This window comes from Pteropus medius, unplaced genomic scaffold, assembly GCF_902729225.1.
Source record: "Pteropus medius unplaced genomic scaffold, Ma_sr-lr_union100, whole genome shotgun sequence".
Taxonomy (NCBI): Eukaryota; Metazoa; Chordata; class Mammalia; order Chiroptera; family Pteropodidae; genus Pteropus; species Pteropus medius.
In genome coordinates this window covers 5137282-5158570 of record NW_024349519.1, presented here as the reverse complement: position 1 = coordinate 5158570, position 21289 = coordinate 5137282, and the positions used below count along the sequence as shown (strand labels likewise).

At 33.9% G+C, this 21289-nt stretch overlaps 1 protein-coding gene across 4 annotated transcripts in view; it reads right to left on the bottom strand.

Moving 5' to 3' along the window:
• ADAMTS20 (ADAM metallopeptidase with thrombospondin type 1 motif 20) overlaps positions 1–21289 on the bottom strand; it is a 149931-nt gene that overhangs the window by 69388 nt on the left and 59254 nt on the right. For all 4 annotated transcript variants that reach the window (XM_039882260.1, XM_039882259.1, XM_039882261.1 and 1 more), the window contains 9 exons: positions 19195–19336; positions 17685–17789; positions 13023–13168; positions 11670–11851; positions 11434–11570; positions 9286–9403; positions 5955–6050; positions 3418–3584; positions 3136–3265 (listed from right to left, as the gene is read on the bottom strand). In XM_039882260.1, the coding sequence (XP_039738194.1) occupies positions 3136–3265; positions 3418–3584; positions 5955–6050; positions 9286–9403; positions 11434–11570; positions 11670–11851; positions 13023–13168; positions 17685–17789; positions 19195–19336 (1223 nt within the window). The remainder of the gene's footprint in view (positions 1–3135; positions 3266–3417; positions 3585–5954; positions 6051–9285; positions 9404–11433; positions 11571–11669; positions 11852–13022; positions 13169–17684; positions 17790–19194; positions 19337–21289) is intronic.

Below are 21289 nucleotides of genomic sequence, written 5' to 3'. Positions count from 1 at the left end.
TCAGTTCCTACCCTTCTAGTCAAAAGCAGCACTGTCCAATAAAAATAGCATGTGAGCCATGTATGCAATTTTGTATTTTCTAGTAGTCACAATAACAAAAGTAAAAAGATACAGGTGAAATTAGTATTTATGTTTAACTCTATGTATCTGAAATGTGATCATTTCAACATATCAATATAAAAGTTATTGATGATCTATTTTACATTCTTTTTTGTACTAAGTCTTCAAAACCCATGTGTATTTCACAGATAGCACATTTCAATAGACTAGCTATACGTAGCCAGTGGCTACCATACTGGGTAGCATAGCTCTAGAGAAAGTGAACTTGATGGTGCTGACACAGCAGAGGGAAGTTGGGGAAGCATTACACTGAAAACGAGGGCGGAGGGGGTGGGGGCAAGTAAAAATCTCCACACTGAATCATGAGATACAGGCCCACTGGACTCTTCATTTCTTCCTGGCTCCGAACCAACTTTTATGGTTCTCTGGTCCCCTCACTGACTTTCAAAAGATGGGAGGATTCTTCTCTTGGGAAACTCTTCAGACCGAGGAAAAAGATCAACTGACAATGACATTTGGGGCTTCACCCCTCATGACACATGGACTACTTAGTGACCCAATTATGAGGGTTCTACTTGACACGTCTGACCCACACAGGACTTTGGGCATTTTAGTCTTCAATAACGAAAGAGCAGCAAAGGATCAGCAGACATTTTAGGAAAGCCACTAACCAAAAGAGACCAAAATAAATGAAAACAAAACAGAACTAAAATGAAGCAGGTCCATCAGGGGGCAGAAGACTTACAGACTGTGATTAATACTCTCAGCAACATAGATGTTGCATCTATGAAACAGAAGATGTTATGAGAAGAAACATTAAGAAGACAATGGAAATCTGAAGAAGAAATTAGGAAAAAAAGTGATCAGTCTAGGAGGTCCAACATCTACATACAAATTTCAGAAAGAAAATTTAATGTGAGGAAATTAGCAAAGAAATAATGTGATAAAATTTCTCAAGTCAAAGAATATGCTTCCAAATTGGAATGGCACCATAATAACCCAGGAAAAAGATAAAAGAAACACCCGCATCGAGGCACATTGTTCTGATATTTCATGCCACTAGTGAGAGAGAGGATCCACGAAACATCCGCAATAAAGTACCACGGACAAGCACAGGAAATCAGAAAGTGAGAAAAACAAGGCTTTCAAAATTATTCAGGAAAATAATCTAACTTAGAATTTTATACCAGCCAAACTATCAATCAGTGAGACTAAACTAATGCCATTTTCAGATATGAAAGATCTCAAAAAATGGCATTTCCCCAATGGAGGAAATTTAAAAAAAAAAAAAAGGAATTTGTGAAATTTAAAAAATAGGGAATCCAACACAAAAGAAAGTCAAAAAGATTTTCCTGGATAATAATGAAGGGAAAGCACAAGATGACAGCCACATGACAGGCCTAAAAAAATCCCTACAAATTAAGGCAAGAGAAAAGATGACCACAGCAGCAACAGATGAAGAAAAAGTGAAAAAAAATTAAAACTGATTAACTGAAAGACTAAATTTACAGTTCTATACCAAAAGTTTGGAGACTAATAACTTTCCGTGCACAGAGAAAAACAAGTAAATAAAACTGAGAATATTTAACTCTAGAGAAACCAAGAGCTACACACACAAAAAGAGAATAATAATCATAGTATCACAATGTGGCAGTAGAATTCATAGTTTCTTTGCCCATGCACACAACTGTTTACGAAGCATCTCCTGGTTCAGATTCCCAAACCATCTCACTGTGTCAGGCCCAGCCTTCCATTTTGGACTTTGTTATTCTTTCCTTAGGGTGTTCCCCACCTGTTCCACAGATTTCTTCCTACCTCCCCATATCCATTGCCACAGACCAGCTTATCCACTCAATACTCGAAAGCTGGCCCCAGCTCCCCAAACCTCCATTCTCTTCTGTCAAGCAGTTCCAGGGTCTGTCAAAATGAATTCTTCCTCCTTCTGTGTTACCAAAGCTCTTAATTCCTACCCCCAGCATTCGTCCCAGTTGGACTTACGTCATCTACTACAGTCTCCCTCCCGAGACACTGTCCAAACAGGAATGCCTAGTTCCCACACAATCATTCTGGGCACCACTGTACCAACAGCCATATCTGCGCCTTTTTCTGAATCAGACACCACAATTCCTTTGGCACCTTGAGGTCAGTTAGTTAGACTGTCCCTCACATTCCCATCATCTGTGGTCACTGCTTCTGGCCACCCTCCTTCTCTCAGCTCATTTCCATACTATTCTAAATAGCATCCTCTCCTCTGACCCACTGCTCCCCTAATCCCCAAACCTTTTCTTCTAGTCCCCACGGGCACTACTTTCCCATGCTATACAAACTTCCCTAACCCTTCAGATTTAATCTTTTTGCGAAGTGCTCCATCTCTTCTGTGGGTCTCTCTGTGTATACCCGCAGCACTGCATTTACCGTATAAATTAAGATAATCTACTCAGACGCTGTTTCATCCGCTGGACTTTAAAACTTGAATGTAGGATTGGAGTCTTATTAATGTGAAACAAAATAGTCTCTCAAGAAATGTTTACTAATTTGAACAAACTGCATTACACAATTAAGTATTTGTAATTACAGACTGTCAAAGACTCCAGTCTTTTCACTTTCTTTGCCTACTGTAAATTTCCCTGCTTTTCCAATTCCCTCTGTGCTCCTTTCAGTGACTCGTACCTTGAGGCCATGGAAAGAAAATGAGAGAATAAAACACTCAAAGTGACAGAGGGCTGGGAAAGTGCGTGGAGGGAATGGACGAGAGGGTGGATATTTCACTGGGAAACAGTATCCAAGGTAGAGAAACTTTCTGTGACTGTGAGAAAAAGAGTGTGAAAAGAAAGGAAAGAAGCAGTTACGGAGAATCTTGACATGAGTAGACACACAAGTATGAGAACCAGAATGAGGGGGTAGAAAATTGAGAAGGGAATTAAGAAAAGCTGCGTGTGTCTGTGTGGTATATGTGTGTATGCGGACAGGGTGGAGAATTCCACTACCAGGTAGTGGAAGCCAGACTCAAGAGTATGCCCAGATGGTACCAACAAGCACTAACTTTCGTCTCTTTCGTTCAATACCAGTGTGTACCTTGACACATTTTGGTGCAGTCTTGCCATGGTCCATAGGGATCCCATGCAAATAGGTCACTTTTCTCTTCCACAGGGATGTTGAAGGAATAATGGACATCGGGGTTGTATAAATTACCCACACACAAAACCTCAATAAAAATACAAAGGAGCATACAATTAATTCACAAAAGATATATTTTTCAAAGCTATTTTACATTTAAGAATAAATGCAAGGCACTGAACCACACAGTTTACTAATATGATTAAAGCTAAGTCTTATTAACAACTACTGAGAATTTACCTGCAAAACAAGTTCTTCTTCTAGCCGATCAGTACTGTTAATTCTTTCAATTGAGTTGTTTGAACCACTGTATTCAAAAATAGCTCCTTGTATGTTGATTTCTTTTTTTGACATACTTACAACAAAATTTCCATTCAAAAGAAAGTTCCCTTGAGCGTCAGATAAAGCTGTAAAAGAACAGTACTCATGAAATAGTAAAAACAAGTCAACAGTATAGAAAACTTTTCGACTTTTAAAATTCAAATCATTTTCTGAATTAAGAATGTAAATGTAAATTAATATTGAGGAAATAAACTTTATTTTGCTGTAATGTATCTAACCCATAAGTAGGGAAACTTCAGCACAGTAGCCAAAGCTATTAAAATAAATTCACCCTGTACTTTCTTATCAGAGGCGGGAGCTTCTTCCACAAGTCATGCAGCTTCAGGAGGAACATATAGAAAATGGAAAACAGTAAGAAGTCATGAACCAAGCCAAAAGATCAGCTAAATCAATCCTGCATTGACGGCAAGATAAAAAAGAGCAGCCAGACTGTGGCAACATTCCATCTATGCTCATCTTGGAAAATATGTACAAAGCTTTAAAACTGTAGTTTTTGCATGTTCTCAAGGCATGCAATGACTGTATGATCCTCTTAATAAACATCACAGAGAGGCACTCTATCACTGTTGTAAACTGTAAAGCACTAGGCTTTTTTAATTTTCAAGAGGATATGTATTTTAAATTTTATACTAATAAAAACTCCACATTAATCAAACACGTTTTGGTTTGCTTTACTTATGCTTTTCAGTGCATCAATACAACCTATTAGGAAAACATTTGTTCAGTCTTCTAGGAAACCCCACCCAAAGCATTAGCTGCCTACATCTAAACTTCATAATAAATATTACAGCCCTTGAAAAAGCATTAGTATATTGGCTTGAAGGCATTTAGCCAAATAAATTTGATATTTCTATGTTTGTATGGACTATTAAGACTGTATTTATAGATTGCACCGATTTCAATGAAGAGCCAATCAATTTCTACATTTATCCTACAGAATGGAAATTCACCTATGTAAATCTGTACTTTAACAAAACTGAAAAGGCCTATTTAAATAAGGGAGTATCGGTTACATGAAAACCAAGGGAAATAGGCAGATCTTGACTGAGAAAAGCTGTATACATTTCGCCACTTTTAGTTACCAAAGCAAATTTCATATAGATGTTTTATAAATCCCTTCTAATGGTTTCATGTTTTTGTTCATTTCAATTTAGATTTTGATATTGCCATTAGCAGTTCTCTTACAAAGTATATTGATACTTTATTGGTGAACATTTCTAATTTTTAAATGAGGGCAGAACCCATTGGCCAACCCTAAAAAAGATATAAATATCTACTCTTGGGACTGAAGAGACAAATTACTCATCTACAGTATGCTAGTATACACCTGTGCATATGAACCTAGGTAATATTTTTAGCAAAATAATTACAAACAAATATAGAAGAATAATCAAAATATTTACATTTGATTTTGAGAAACATTTTTGCATTTTTTACAGAGATGAAATTTACATAAAATTAATCATTTTAAAGTGAATAATTCAATGGCATTTAGTACATCCATGATGTTATACAACCACCACCTCTATCTAGTTCCAAAACGTTTTCATCAATTACAACAAAAACAAACACAAAAAACTCTGCATCCATTGAGTAGTTGTTTCCTTTACATTTGACCTAAGGCCTAATGTCATTCCTGAGATAAGCTGTTCATTATAGATCCAGATCCTCAGTTAAAGCATTGATTACTTGGACCAGTATTTGAGATTTCATTTATGTGATGCAGGTACTTTCTGAATTTCAGCTCTACACCACATACTCTAACTTGGTGAACAACAGTCAATACTAAAGTATTTTCCCAAACAGAAGGAAAAGGTTTGTAAAGCATTCTTGTCATTTTTGGATCTCAGTGAAATTCTTTTAACTTAAAAGTAATTTCTAAAAATAAATAACAAATGAAATATATACTCTAGAAATAGCTAGAAGACAATATACTGACTATATTCGTTAACATCTAAAAATTATAAAATCATAGTTCTGTCTTTCTTTAACATAAGAGCTTTTTAAAAACTGTATTTAAATTATTTTGCTAAATTAAAAAAAAAAAAACACAAGAAAATTCTTTAAAACATCTAACCCCAAAGAGGTCTGTAATTAATTTTAGATAAAAAGATAGATGATGATTTTATTCTAAATATACATGTAACTTTAACTGAATATAACCTTTGGTTATCTAAAACACTCTTGTGGGGAAAAAACTTGAATTTACTTTTCCGGTTTTATTTAGTTTCATATTTTTTAAATAGGATACAGTGTACAGCTCAAGGAGAAAACACATAGGGAGTCAGATGACTCAAGCTCAAGCTCAATAGGAACTGAAATTGCATGTTTGTTCAAGGGGCTCTTCTTGCCTTCCAAGAATTTATATCAATCGCAGACCTCCATGAAATCACACACAAACCGCATATTGGCTGCTGTTTACTAGAAATGTTTACCGAGGTAATTGTCATCTTCTGGTTTTCCAGAATAGCTGTGCTGAAGAATATCAATGTTCGTTGCTCCTGTGGGAATCTTTACAACGACATTATAACCTGCAATATAATTTTATACACGTTAACTTTCACAAAAAAAACAGATGGCCCAGAGCCTATGACTGCTGAATGGTTGAAAAATTTCAACAGCATAGTCCATAGTCAGACTTAATTTCATTTTATCTTTGATAAGAAATACTAGTGCTTATTCTTTTTTAATCAATGCCTTGTACAAATTACTAAGGATTCACAAAAAGTGGTTGTTGTCTAAAAACATACAGAGTTTGGGATTCTTAAAGTGCATTTTCTAATTTTTCTTACTTCTAAAATCTGAATGTGGAATAAGAATGAAGCTAGTATTCAGTTAGGGAAATGCAAATCAAAACCATACACCTGTAAGAATGGCCATTGTCAAAAAAGACAAAAATAACAAGTGTTGGAAAGGTTGTGGGGGAAAAAGTAACCCTCATACACTGCTGGTGGGACTGCAAATTGGTACAGCCACTATGGAAAACAGTATGGAGGTTCCTCAAAAAAATAAGAATAGAGTTACCATATCCCACAACCTTTCCAACACTAGTTATTGGGACCCAGCAATCCCTCTTCTAGGTATTATCCCCCAAATTTGAAAACATGGATCTGTAAAGATATATGTACCCCTATGTTCACTGCAGCATTATTCACAGTGGCCAAGCATGGAACCCAAATGGCCATTGATAGATGATTGGATGAAGAAGATGTGGTACATATACACAATAGAATATTACTCAGTCATAAGAAAAAAAGATGAAATAATGCCATTTGCGACAACATGGATGGATCTTGAGATTATGCTAAGCAAAATAAGTCAGAAACAGCTGAGAACCATATGATTTCACTTATGTGGGATATAAAGCTGAAAGCAACGAACAAGACAAACAAAAACTCATAGACACAGACAACAGTTTAGTGGTTACCAGAGGGAAAGGGTGGGATAGAAAAGGGTAAAGGGGGACAATTATATGGTGATAGAAGGAGATTTGACTTTGGGTAGTGAACATACAATCTACAGATGACATATTATTGAATTATATACTTGAAACCTATATAATTTTATTAACCAGTCACCCCAATAAACTTAATAAAAATAAATTTTTGAAAAAGAATGAAGCTAGTATTATAGCTTCTGAGATATTTAATATATATTCATTTTTAAAGTTGACTAATACTTTTATATTTTATACTTCCTGATAACTTTTTCTAAATACAAGATTCCACATGCTATTCAAAAATCCAAAAGATATGAAAAGAGTTGGTCATTGCTATATGTATACACAGAGACTCAGTAAACAGCGAAATAATGTGAGTTAATGAGAAGCATATTTATCTTAAGCTTTTAGTTTCTAGTGTAAACAATATTCCTTATATTGTTTATAAGTGTTGGAAAGGTTGTGGGGGAAAAAGTAACCCTCATACACTGCTGTTCCTTATATTGTTTATAAGGAATATTGTTTATGCTATTGCTATCTCCAAAACTTTACAGTATTTTTTGAGTCTATTAATAAATTGTCAAAAGTTTATTCGAGAGAAGTGAAAATAATATTTCTATTTTATGAGACCAAAATCAGCAACACTGGCACTGCCCAAAAGATGAGGAAACACTACATTAAATATATATTAAACAAGAAAGAACATTTTCCCTATGCTAAAAACACTCATATTACATAATTGTCCAAATGCTCTCATTTGCTCTAGTGATATTGTTCTAAGTTTTTCCTTTTCCTTTTTAGGACTTTCCCTTCTATTTAATACATGAATAAAAGGAGTTGAACTTTATCTTGTACACTAACTGTGATAAATATTGAATAAACTTAAGAAGACAAAGTTTAAAAGAGCTTAAGTTTGCAACCCCAAAATGAAATTACCTTGCATGTTTTTAGAGCAGCTTATTCCTGAGGCATCACATTTAAATATAGTTGATAAATGGTCTATTGATTCTGTATACACTATATGGATATGGTGGAAGGTTATCAGTCTATGAGAATAATTTTAATTCATGTTTTCACTATAAAATATTCCTATAACCTCTACTATTTGTCTTTGCTATTTTTTCAGGAAAGCAATTCCTAGGCATAGCAAAAGTGACAAGATAAAGGCTACCACCAGGGGGCAGTAAAGTAACAAATGCTATTCAGACCCTGCAAATGAGTTTAACATCTTTTTCCATTTGCAAACTGATTAATTCATAGTACAATTTTGGCAAGGTTAAATATATGATAATTTGGTGCACGTGGTTTTATATAGAAAAAATTTTTTCAGTGAATACAGAACCAGTCTTTGACAAATGTGTGCCATTGGTTATAAAAGGGGGTCAAATATATGTGACTCCCATGAAATAATGAATCATAAAAACTGGAAAAATATATCAAGTCATCTAGTAAGTCAGATTCATTAGCATCACTAGAGTGTGAAATGTACTATACTTTTAATATATATAAACATGATTTTGTTTTAAATTGTACTGCTTTAATTGAAGCAATTCATACTAATGTAAACTCTGTTCGAACACATGTGAACATAATTTAAAGCTGAACAATAAAACTGTAAAAAATACATTTTCATATTGCAAGGAAAGTTCTAAAGGGCTGCTTTTACTACCATAAAAATAAAAAATGTTTCCTATGAAATTTTAGAATGGAAAATATCTGATATATTATATTCTCCTAACAATTTTGAAGAAAAATGAAATCATGGCCAAATGCCAATTCTATGTGTAATCAAGATACTTCCTGGAAAATCAAATGTAATAATAATTCCAAATCCACATTTAAGTTAATGGTTTCATCCTTTACCTTCAATCAACATTTTCAATATATCATCAATAAGAAATGCAACAGATAAGCCAGGTCATACAAAAAAAAAATGTGGTTCAAATGATGAAAGATAATTAAAAGCAAGTTTCCTGGGAAAGTTATAAATACATACATCAGAGATTATAAGAACAGCAGTAAAAATACATCATTAATCTGAGGGACTATTCACACATCATTGTCAAATAGCAGTGGATTTACTCTAATAAATACACCTAATACATTTTTTAAAAAATAAGATTTGCCCTGAGTAGGTAAATTCATTAATTCAAGGATACATCTGGTATAAGATTTAATTTTTTATATTTAGGAAAGTTTTAACAGCCATTTCCAACTAAGGATATAGAGCAGACAAAACAATAACATACCATTACTATTTTACCTTCATTATATACTCATTATTACATCAAATAAAAGGGAAAACTAGAAACAAATGCAGAGCTTACCATAATGAGCACTGTTGAAGACCCCTGCCATTGTTCTGCATGAGGAGTTATCCCCACCACATACTCCACATTTGTCTCTCCTGGCCTTGGAGTTCAACACATGATCACAGCCAGCTTGCTTCAAAATACAACGGTCAATATTATAAAAATGACGAATAATGAACATGGTGCTTTACAAAGTTCTTTTCACAAATGTTCTTTCGGTTAATAGAAGAGTCAATACAGGATTTTTTAATATCCACTGATCTTGTGCACATCTATATTTTCACATCTCTGTTCACATGGTTGAAAAAAGTGTTTTCCAAAAGGTCATTCACACACCTCTGTATCCAAATCACATGGGGTGACATTTAAAAAGGCAGATTCCCAAGTTTTCTGAATTAAAAATCCTTGAAAGTAAAACCTAGGCATCCACATTATAATAAACACTGACAGTAATTCCTATATTCATCATTTAAAAGCCACTCTTTAAAGAAATATAATTTAAAAGGGATAAAAAATATGATTATGTAAGCAACCTTAAAATAACTCCAAAAAGATGTCACTAGTGATCCATTTTTTAAAAACTCATTACATTAGAACTCTGGGAATAAACTGCATACATTTGAAAGAAACAGTTTATTTCTTCAAAATTAATATCCAGCATAATAAACAGTGTGTATGGAAAGAATGAATACATAAAGGTGAAAGTAAAGGGTTTGTTTCACGGGTTTGAGAGAACAAGCGCAGCTCCTCTCTGTGCAGATGGTGTCCCCTGTATACATTCAATAACTTTTAGTTCTTTGGACTACTTCCCTAAATATAGTGATCAGAAAAGAAAATTTCATAAAGCTCATGAATTTTTATACACAAGGCAAATATTTCCAAAATGATCCTTTTGACCAGGTATTTTCTGATAGTATGTATCTGTATATTCAGATAATCGTCATTTTTTCATTATATAAGACTTTCACTGTTGATTTTGATTTTAAAACAAATTTTTCAGGCAACTGAGTACCTCTTTTTCCAGTATTTAAGCTACTTCCAATTTGTAAGTTATTTTAAGTTTCTTTGAACATCTCATTAGCACTTTGTGTGCAAGACCATTTATCACCTGAGTAACTGGAAATAGATGTTTGCTTATAGGGAAAACTTGGTCCTATTGTTCCACTTAACCAAAGGAATGAGTTCATAAGATGATACCTGCATTCTTTAGCCAGCAATCACTATCCCAGTTCTCAAACTTATCACACATTTTTAAGATCGCCATCTGCAATGTGTACGCTTTAATTCGGGGTCATATCTGCTCTCATCTAAACTCCTGCTAAATGGCCCACCTATCTCCAATCTTCTCCTAATCCAGTACATTCTGAAGATTCTAATATGTACATCAAATCGTATCTCTTGCTCAACTCCAAATCCTTCCAGGAATCTCCAAGGACTTAAGACAAGTGCATACAACAACCATCAGCTAGCCCTACCTCCAACCATGGTCCATGGTCCCTTACTTCCTCACCTTTCTAAAACCTACTCATTCTCAATAATTAGCTCAAGCCTCACACCCTCCATAAGCATCCTCCAAATCCTTACCTACCTCCCTGTATACATTTTCTTCAACATCCTGGTGCCACCTTGCAGATGACTCCATAGCACTACATTCTAATTGTTTACCTGCCAATCTCCCCACAAATCTGTGACCACCTTGGAGGCCAATGCTCTGTTCCATCCTTTTATCTGACATCTAGTAGGTAACTCAGTAAATGTTTGGTGCATGTACCCAAGAAGTAAGAGACAGGAATGGAAAGAGGGTAGATCTCTCTTCTAACTCAGAGGGAGGAAATAAATGTCACAACAGAAGGTGACATCTGAAGTACTAAAAGGACTTTACAACTCTTGTGTCCTAATATTTTATCTTTTCAGAAAGTCGACCTCATCTCTTGATTTTGAGCACCACGAGCAAAACAAAATCAGCAGACGTATTTTAATGCTTCATGAGCCACTCTTGATGGCATTAAATCATCTACTAGACAGTCTCTTAATGAATAATACTCCTATAGATAGTGTGATTGTTACCAAAGGTTGCAATATGGGAATTCACAAGCATGTATGCTGAAGTAATAGAAGCAAAAGTATTCTGAAAGTCACCTTAAATATAGTAACTTTGCTTACCCGACACAGGCCTTGCACACAGATGTCATTAGTTTCGGTTCCACAAGGCGTACCATCGGCAACCCTGTCCTTCAACTGGTAGAAGCTGGTGGTTCCAGCAACCCGACAATAGAGTTTACAGCGATCTTTTATGGCAACTGTAAAAAAAAAGTCAAAATTTCGATGTACAGTAATTCAGCTGTGCTCCTATGTCTCAAAAAAAGTTTTCCCCCCAAAAAAATATTCTAATTACTTACTCCCACTGTACTTTGGAAGCCATCTAACGTTAGGGGAAAGACCATTGATGTTGAAATGTTTACCATCAAAATCAGAGCACTGCTTCTCGCGGAAGTCTTGCTTGCCTTTTGGACATGAATCAGTATTACATGATCGAAATTTCATCCTGCGGCCCACACAGTACTTTCCTCCGTTTCTTGGCCTAGTCAAATTCATTACATTTTAAAGCACATCAGTACAATATTATAACTACCATTTGTTTCTAAATCTGTTCCATTCTTTTCCAGGTTCTGGAAAACCTCTCACACTTTGTATATAACATAAGTATGCAACACGGTCTTCAAGTAATTCTATGGTTAATAAACTAAAAATATCCATTGTAGTGGACACTGTGGCCTGAAGGGCAGAAATGATATCTTATTCATGACTTGATTATCTAACAAGGAACTAACTCATGATGGGAATTTGTTTTAAAACTTCAAAATAGGGTTTGTTCATTTTCTGGGGGGAAAAAAGAGAAAATGAGCCAAAGATGATAAGAAAGTGAATACCATGTTAAATAAAAAAGGAATATATATGCATCTTTGTCATGTATATTCTACTTATCGCTCAGTTCAAAGAGCTTCATGGTATCAATCTATAGCCATCCATCTCTATCTCCACTTATGTTGAAAAATAAAAACTCTATTCTCAGCATTTTTTAATATAAAGACTTCTAGCATAATTTGAAAATTTAAATGAACTCAGATTTTATTCATAGTATATCCCATTTCTGCATTAAAAAATCTTGTTAATAGACTAAGTGAAAAGTATCGTACTGCTTACCAACTTATATATCATATAACAACATAATTTAAAAATCTTTATGGAATCTCTAAGTTCTTTTAAATAGCGATGAGGCGGGATATGTTTCAGCACTTATTCTGGCTAAAGACACTGATGCATCTATATCATAAGAAGCAGAGAAAGAAAATCTGACATGTCAAATTACAAGTAGTGATGAAACTACATATTTTGTCCAGGAGAGCCAAGACATAGTTGAAGGGAAAAAGGCCTTTCAATAGAAACATTTAATTTTTTAAAATGCCATTATATTACTATTATAACTGTTTCTCAAATTTACACTAAATTAGAAAACAAATGGCTCTGTCTCAACTCGGATTCTGAAAATTATTTTTATCTATTTAGTTTGTTTTTTTTTTTTAGGTCTGAATTGAACAAGGTATGAAGCAACATGGCTTAAAGTATTCCAGAAGTTTTCTGAATCTTGGAAACTTACAGACTGACCTCCAGTTTAGAAGTGAATGAAACTGATGTTTATTTTCTGGTGCCTTGAGATAATCTTAATTTACAGTGACATAAAAAAGACATACTCGGGACGATTACAGAGCCTCGTTGTGCTTTTGATTCCACCTCCACATGTTCTTGAACAAGAACTGTAAGGTCCCCATGGTCCCCATTCACCATCTACAGGACGTGTTTCCATTTCTTTGTTTACACAGAGCCCATGGTGGCAATGCTATAAAAATAACACAAAAAGAAATGATTCATGTATATCTAATCATAACATCACAGTAATTATGATAACAGCATGAAGATCAACAGATGAACAAAATGTATGTACAATTTAAAGCAAAATGTTAATTCAGATATGTGATTACATATAACACCATGTTATGAATATTCACTGAGCATCTACCAAGTAACTATAAGATGATTTTGGAATAAAAAAAGAATAAATTTTCCCTTGCCTTTAAGATTTAGAGTTTTTCTATGGGAGATAAGACATAAATATGGAAAAAACTTAATAAAATAAATATTTCTTAAAAGCAAATATTAGATCAATACAATATATATCCATGCTTTTGTTCTTTTATGCAAAGTTATTACTCTCACTCTTTTAGCTAAATTTCTATTCCATCTCATCCAAAGTCCAATAATCAGTTTACTTTCATCAAGAAAATATAAACTTACAGAAGAATCTGCCACAATCTTCCACTACCTCTTCTACCCTCCAAAAGCATCTATGCCTTCCTATTTGTTTACATGAAAAATCCAGGATCCTAGCCAAAGTCAACCCTTCCACCTATGCATTTAATCTCATCCCTTCCCTTCTCACTACTCAAAACATCAATCCAGCAGTTCTCTCTCCTCTCCTACATCGTCTTTGTTCCAGCCCCCACTACAAAAGCTAATGTGGTGCAGGCACTGATGCCCGTGTATGAACTAGACTAGCTGCTGTCAGTCTGTGGGGAGAGGAGTACAGAAATTCAGAGTAAGCATTTAGAAACTTTTATAAGATTTTGACAGAGTACTTTTATGTTTATTAAAGTTAATTTAATAATTAGCTTATATTTTTTAAATTTTATTTCTTATTCATAACAAAGTTTACCATCTTAACTACTTTTAAGTGTACAAGTTCAAGGGCATTAAGTACATTCACATCATGTGCAACCTCAACATCGTCCATCCACAGCGTTTCATCTTCTCAAAATAAAAACAATAACTCCTCATTCTCTCTTCCTCTTGGCCCCTGGCAATCATTATTCTATTTTGTTTCTAAAAATGTAATTACTCTAGATATCTCATATAATTGAAATCATAGTTTTGTCATTTTATAACTGGCTTATTTCATTTAGCATAATGTCCTCAAGGTTTATATATGTTGTAGCATGTCAGAATTTTCTTCCTTTAAAAAAAGCTGAACCATGTTTCATTGTCCATATATACTACATTTTATTTATTCATCTGTTGATGGACAGTTGGGTCGCTCCACCTCTTGGCTACTATAAGTAATGCTGTTAGGAACATGAGCATGCAAATATCTCTTCAAGACTCTGGTATTAATTATTTTGGATTTACACCCAGAAGTGGTATTGTTGGGTCATATGATAATTCTATTTTTAATTTTTTGGGGAACTGCCATCTTGTTTTCCATACAAAAATCTGGCTTAAATTTTGAATATCTTCTTTCATTTCACTTTCCTAGTCAATCATTTTTATCATTTTGTACAAAAAAAAAAATCAGAAAAATTTTTAAAAGATTGGTTCTTTACTAGAGACAATTTGAAAAGTACTCCACTAAAATATTCTAATACTCTTGTTTCTTCTATTTTAAAAACAAAAGATTTCTTAGAACTCACTGTCTTCATGAGCTACTGTCCTGTTTCTCCTTGAAAGAGTTGTCTATGCTCATTGTCTAACTCTCTGCCTATTCTCTCATAACTTCATAACTCACCCAGACGAGCTTGTATACCTCCACGAATCTGCTCATGTGTTGATCTCTCCATGGGTCTATACAGTGCCATAACCAATGGCCAGTTCTCAGTCTATCTTCCTTGACCTAGCAGTGTATGATATAGCTAATTATTCTTCTTGATACATTATTTTTCTTTTAGTTTTCAGGGCTCCGCACACTCTTGGTTTACTTTCTTCTTTAATGATTACTTTTTTACAGTTTTACTGTTTCTTCTTCTTCTTTCTGACTTATTAGAATGTCCACAGGCTCAGATCTTGGCCCCTTATCCTTCTCTATCAACAATCACTCTCAGTTCAGATCTCTCCTGAACTCCAGACTGTATATACAGCTGCTTCCTCATCTTCACTTGAATGTATAATAAACATTTCAAACCAGCAACCCCAAATTGAACTCCTGCCTTGCCCTCTCAAAATCTGTTAACTTGATCTAAGTTGATCATATAGCAGGCCTTTAATAAATCTTGGTTGAATGAATCCCATAAGCTTATTAAAAAGAAAAACACTTTGTGCCTTCCATTAGAACAAATCATTCAATACAACGGTGAACAAAATCATCTCAGAATAGAATGTACTATGTGCATGCGAATTTTGTGAGCATCTTCCAGACACATTTCAATAATCCCTGCATGCACTCTTGTGTTACCTCTCTTGCTCTCCCTATATGCGGGTATGTGTATGTGTATCTAAGAGGTCAGAGCATAAAAAAGATAGAATGTTATACTATTCATCACGTAGTAAAATTAACTCACTGTCAGATGGGTTTACCATGTCTTCATAAAAATGGATTTATTAGCAAAAGCGTTTAGCATATAGTCTTACATATAAGATAGTCACTAGATAAATGGACTAAAGAAGAGTCCATTTAAAGCAAACTTACAGGACACTTGGTTAAAATTTCCCTTGAATAAAAGGTCCATTTAATACTGGATATTGCTAATGTATAGCTGCTATCTTCAATTAATTTTAAAAAGGAAATTTATATCTATTATGATCCACACATTGTTACCCCAAACAACTCTGGTTTTACCTACATGGGTTTTAAAATAGGTCTCAGCGTCTCTTCACATTCACCTTAATTCCAACAAATCTATGCCTACCATTTCCTCATGTCATTGGGGAAATGTTCGAATGGCTAATAAGCACATGAAAAGATGCTCAACACTGATAATAATCAGGGAAATTTAAATTAAAACCACAATGAGATTCCAATTTACACCTACTAGAATGGTTAAAGTTTTATTAAAATACTGGCAATATTAAAAACTGGCAGAGAATGCAGGGCAACTGCAACTTTCATCCATCGCTTGAGGGAATATAAAATGGTACATGTATTTTGGAAAATTGTTTGGCATTCTCTTATGACGTTAAATTACAACTACTCTATGACCCAGTAATTCTGTTCTAGGTATTTATCCAAGAGAAATGCAAACATATGCACACAAGAAGACCTGTACAAGGATGCTCATTTTAATAATTCTTATCCTCAAAATAGAAATGTTAAAGATCAAATTTTAAAATTCAGTTCTAGCTTAAATATATGATCTAAAGAAATCCAATAGCATTTTGATCCTAAAATAATTTGAGTGCTAAACCATTTCAATGAGTACTTCAGATACTGCAAAAACTGCTGAAGTTCTAAATTTTAATAATTCATTTGTGATGTGAGTGATATGGAAAACACGTGGCTTTTGATGAAAAAGTGAAGGGCAGTAGCTGGTCCAAACATTTCAATGAAGCAACAGGTGGTAAAGGCACAAGTTCAGCTAGTGCACTGAACTTAATTTTAAGAAATTTTTACTTTTGCCTAATGTGAACTCAGGCAGCACTAGCCAACCCATTGCCAACCAAGTGTTCCTTTTGCACTGTGGTAGCTCAGAGGAAGCTAAGAGCCTAAAACTTATTCGGTGCAAACAACACTGCACCAAGGCCCAGATAGCTTGACTTCACACTGGAGCCCCAAGTACAATCTGACTTCATCCACACATACATGTTTCATTATCACAGTGAGCCCTATCACTCATCATGCTGGCAGATTTGCCTAAGTTCATGACTGATGTTAAAATGGTAAGATGTAGTATTGTAGAGTTTATTTTAGGGGTATAATGTAGTTTAATAGTTTAGAACCAATAAAGACCTAAAGAAGCCACTTAAAACTTTTAGTTATACTTAACTGAATTTTATGGGAGAAAATGTATGCAATAGTAACATCCTTGAATTTGGGGATTTGCTGAAATATTAGGACCTTTATATCTTTACTAATTTTTAATAACAAGGCTATAATATACTTAGATAACTATATAACTGCATATTTATATAACTATATGCAATGTTAATATTCATCTGCTAGATCTTGAGAAAAGAGCAAAATAAAAATTTACTTGACAACATAGTACAACAAACAAACACAGCAACAATATTATTAGAACTAGCAGAACAAAAGTTGACTGAATAATGAAGAGTGCTGAAATGCAGATTAATCACATCTTTGGATAATCTTTTTATATGTCTTTAATAATATTTTTATTTTTCAGTTATAATTGGCATACAATATTATGTTAGTTCCAGGTGTACAACACAGTGATTAGACATCTATATAACTCACAAAGTGATCAGCCCGATAAATCTAGTGCCCCTCTGACACCATAGTTATTCCAATATTATTTGCTACATTCCTTATGCGGTACTTTATATCTCCATGACTATTTTGTCACTACCAATTGGTAGTCACATCTTTGGATAATCTCTTGATACAAGACTCACCCTTCGAGAAAACCTACCATCCCAGGACCACAGTTTGTTCCGTCTGCAAGCGGCATGTGTTGGGTGCGACAGCCCTTATGAACTCCTTCTGCACTCGTGCACCAGAGGCGCCGGCATTGTTTCTGCAGAGGAACAAAAGGCAGGAAAGCAAGTGTAAAAATAATGTCGCAACCACCAGATCAATTCAGTATAATGCACCAGTTCATAATTTGAATTTATATAGTCCCTGGTTTCACAGTCAGAGCTAGAAATAGTCAGCAAAAAATTTTTACTAAGTCCTAGTCATTGATTTTCCCCTGAACACATAAAATGGCAACATTTAGTTTCTAAAAACTTTTAGATTTTCATCAAACATTGAGCAATGGAAGAGATGAATTAGAGTAGAAATATTCAAAATGATGTGAGATATTTTTCTGTCTTTGCAAGACATTTTCCGAAAGGACTTTTTGTTGTTACAAGTTATTCACAAGGAGTTTCCAAAAGCCCCTTTTGAACCAATAGTGGAATGTATGAATAATGTGCATAGAAATACTGTATAATATATACTGGTTTCCTACTTTGTGAATAAAATGCAGACTTTCAACTTTTGAACAAAGGATTCTGAAGTTTTCACAAGAAACAAAAATCTGTGGAGGCACACAGAAGCTATACCCAAGATACTTCTTTTTCTGAATTTAAAGGTCATTCCGTGTCTAAACTGGGTAGGAGAGAAATGTATCTTTTATAACAAAAAATTAAGGTAAACTTCTCTTTCCATATTGGATGTTTATAGGCTTACTAAAATTTGTGATTATAAATTTGAGATTTTAGGAACAATATTCACTATTTGGAGTACTCCTTATATGTCCCTGCACTCACTGTTAAGTAACTTTCATTCCTTCATTCAACAGCATTTATTGTATTGCACCTATTATGTGGCAGATCCTTAACTGAACACTGGGGACTTATCCTTATTTAAAGGAATAGATAATGTCGCCTTTCTGATCTGATGATCCTCACAATCTAGTACTATATGTAACCTATGAAAAATCCTCAAAATAATCTAAAATAGCTTAATTAGAACTAAACAAGACGCCCCGAATCTCATTCCTTTGGATTCAAATCTATGTAAATTAAAATGTAATCTCTTATATTCCTGGGCCTTTAATACAACTTATTATCAAAATACAAAATGGTCTCACAGAATTTTCTCCCCATCCTCCAAATAATATCATTTGAAAATAAATATTTAAATGCTTTTAATTTTCTAAAATCTTTGTTTTCTAAATGGTAATATTTCATAGGATTTTGTGAGAGTTAAAGAAGATGATTTTAAGTACCTAACAGTATTTGGCATGTATTAAGTACTCAATAAATTTTAGTTTCCCTTTTTTCAACTTCTTTTTGGAAAACAAATTTTTCTATGACTTAAAAACTTTAAGATACATTTAGTTCACCTTCTGTTCAAGAGAATAAATGCATTTTGAAATAGAGTCTATCTATAACTTTATGGTAGTTTTCAAACAAAAAAGACAAAATTTTTCTTACCAAATAGGGACACACTTGTGATCCAGGACCAAACATAAGCTCACACTGCTTGTTTACGTCATACATTAATCCAGGAAGTTGTGAAGACAGATCATATATTCTTCCATGTGGTTTGTCAAGGAGGCATTCCCCATGACCAGTACTATATCGATGACAGAAAATAAAATATTGTGAATATAAATAGATGCATTTCGGTATAAGATTCTTTATTACATTTTCTGTAGTTCTGTACTTGCAAAGAGAATTTTTTTTTCATAATTTAAAACCCAGCTCGTATCAAAGTTAATAAGAAAACCTCACAGTTTAAAAAGGACTTTTTATGTGTGTTCTCGTCTGAGCCCAACAATTGCCCTGAAAGTACAATTTCAAAAAAGAACAACGATTACTGGATTTCGTTAACCAGTATCACCAAAATAAAAAGTTAATTAATAAAAAAAGAACGACAAATAAATCCATCAGGATATAATTTATGAAGCATACATTTATATGCTGATCACACTACACTTTTGGTCTACTTTGCTATAAATAATGCCTTATGTTTTATGGTCAAATAATCAAAATGTAAAAAAAAATTAGTTTTCAAATCAGTTGAGAAAGTACATTTGTAGTTCTAAACAATAACAAAACAAAGGAACTTAAAAAAGTACTATGCTGTCTCCACCTCAAAGAGTTTTTGTTAAAAAGGAGTACGACACAGTCAAAAATGCCAGCTTTGGGAGTTTGCATTTTGGCTCCGCCGCTTCCCAGGATGCACAGCTATGGACAAGTTATTCAACTTCCCTGAGTGGTAATATCTACTTTGCAAGTTGCTATTAGAGTCTATAACATACTTAAAGGACTTAGAAAAGTGGTAAATAGCAGGGGAAATGTGTATTTGTTACTCATAGTTTGTCATACAATATTGAGTCTACAGAAAACTTTGTGAAAATGTTCAACCATTTCAACTGGGTTAAAACCAACAATTTGTTCCATTACGATGATTAAAAGAAATACTTTTGGGAAAATTACTGGCTAGAAGGACATATCGAATTGTCAAAAAAACTGAATAAGTGAACTTTTAAAATTCCCACTGGAGAAAATCACACTACTACTCTCTTCCAAAAAGAAGGGCATCCACTGATATTATTAATTAATCCTTTAGTTAGCCATTGAACAAAGTTATGCAAGATCATGTATAAATCAGCAACTGTGTGTTGTGCTTTGAAATCAAGTTCCCATACAAGAATAAATGATCACTACTTATTTTAATTATGGAATGTATTTATGAATATATATCCCAAAGCATGGCTTCACTTATTCCCACAGTCTCATAAAGAGAGGTAACTAGAAACTACAGAAGTGAGTGATTAGAATATGTAGACGAAGTGAAACGGTCTTGTCTTTATACAAAAAAAAAAAAAGATTATCTGGAAATAGTTTGGCCTTGATTTTTGGACACATTTCAGTAACTAGGATAGAAACACCATTTGGATAAAAGAAGTTTGGAAGTCAAGAAATCTAGTGAGAGATGGAGAGTTGAGAGAAGAAAAATCTAGAGCTGCCTCTTCTCTTCAGAGATAGGAAGAGTCTCCAATGGCTATGTGTAGAGCCAGAGGGGCGATAGAGTAATTAGGGGGACTGTTTCCTAAAGTATACAAATTTCTAACTAGGGTACTGTATACTTGAAACTAATAATAAAATAAAATGCTAAAAAAAAAAAAAAGAATATGTATACCCAAAGACTCCACATCCCTGTGACTTTAGAGAGCTATTTGTAACATTCACATTTGGACCTGGTCCTTCAAAGTCACCTCAAACTGGCGCCACTTAAACTCCTCTCAAAATATTACCTAATAGCTTCTAAAAATTTTCAAACATACACAGGGAAGCTGTGATTCTCATTAAGTCTCCTTCCAAAAAAAATTTTTATAATAGAGAACCCAAATTAAAAAAAAAAAAAAAAGATAGGTAGGTCTGAACTACATGCCCACCCCCAAAAAACTGTTTAGGAGTGAAATACTCATAACATTTTACCATGTTTTTAAATTTCCATTTGTATAGTGAAAGCAAGCTCAAATCTAAACAATGAAAAATTAAACAAAAATTGAACCACTTT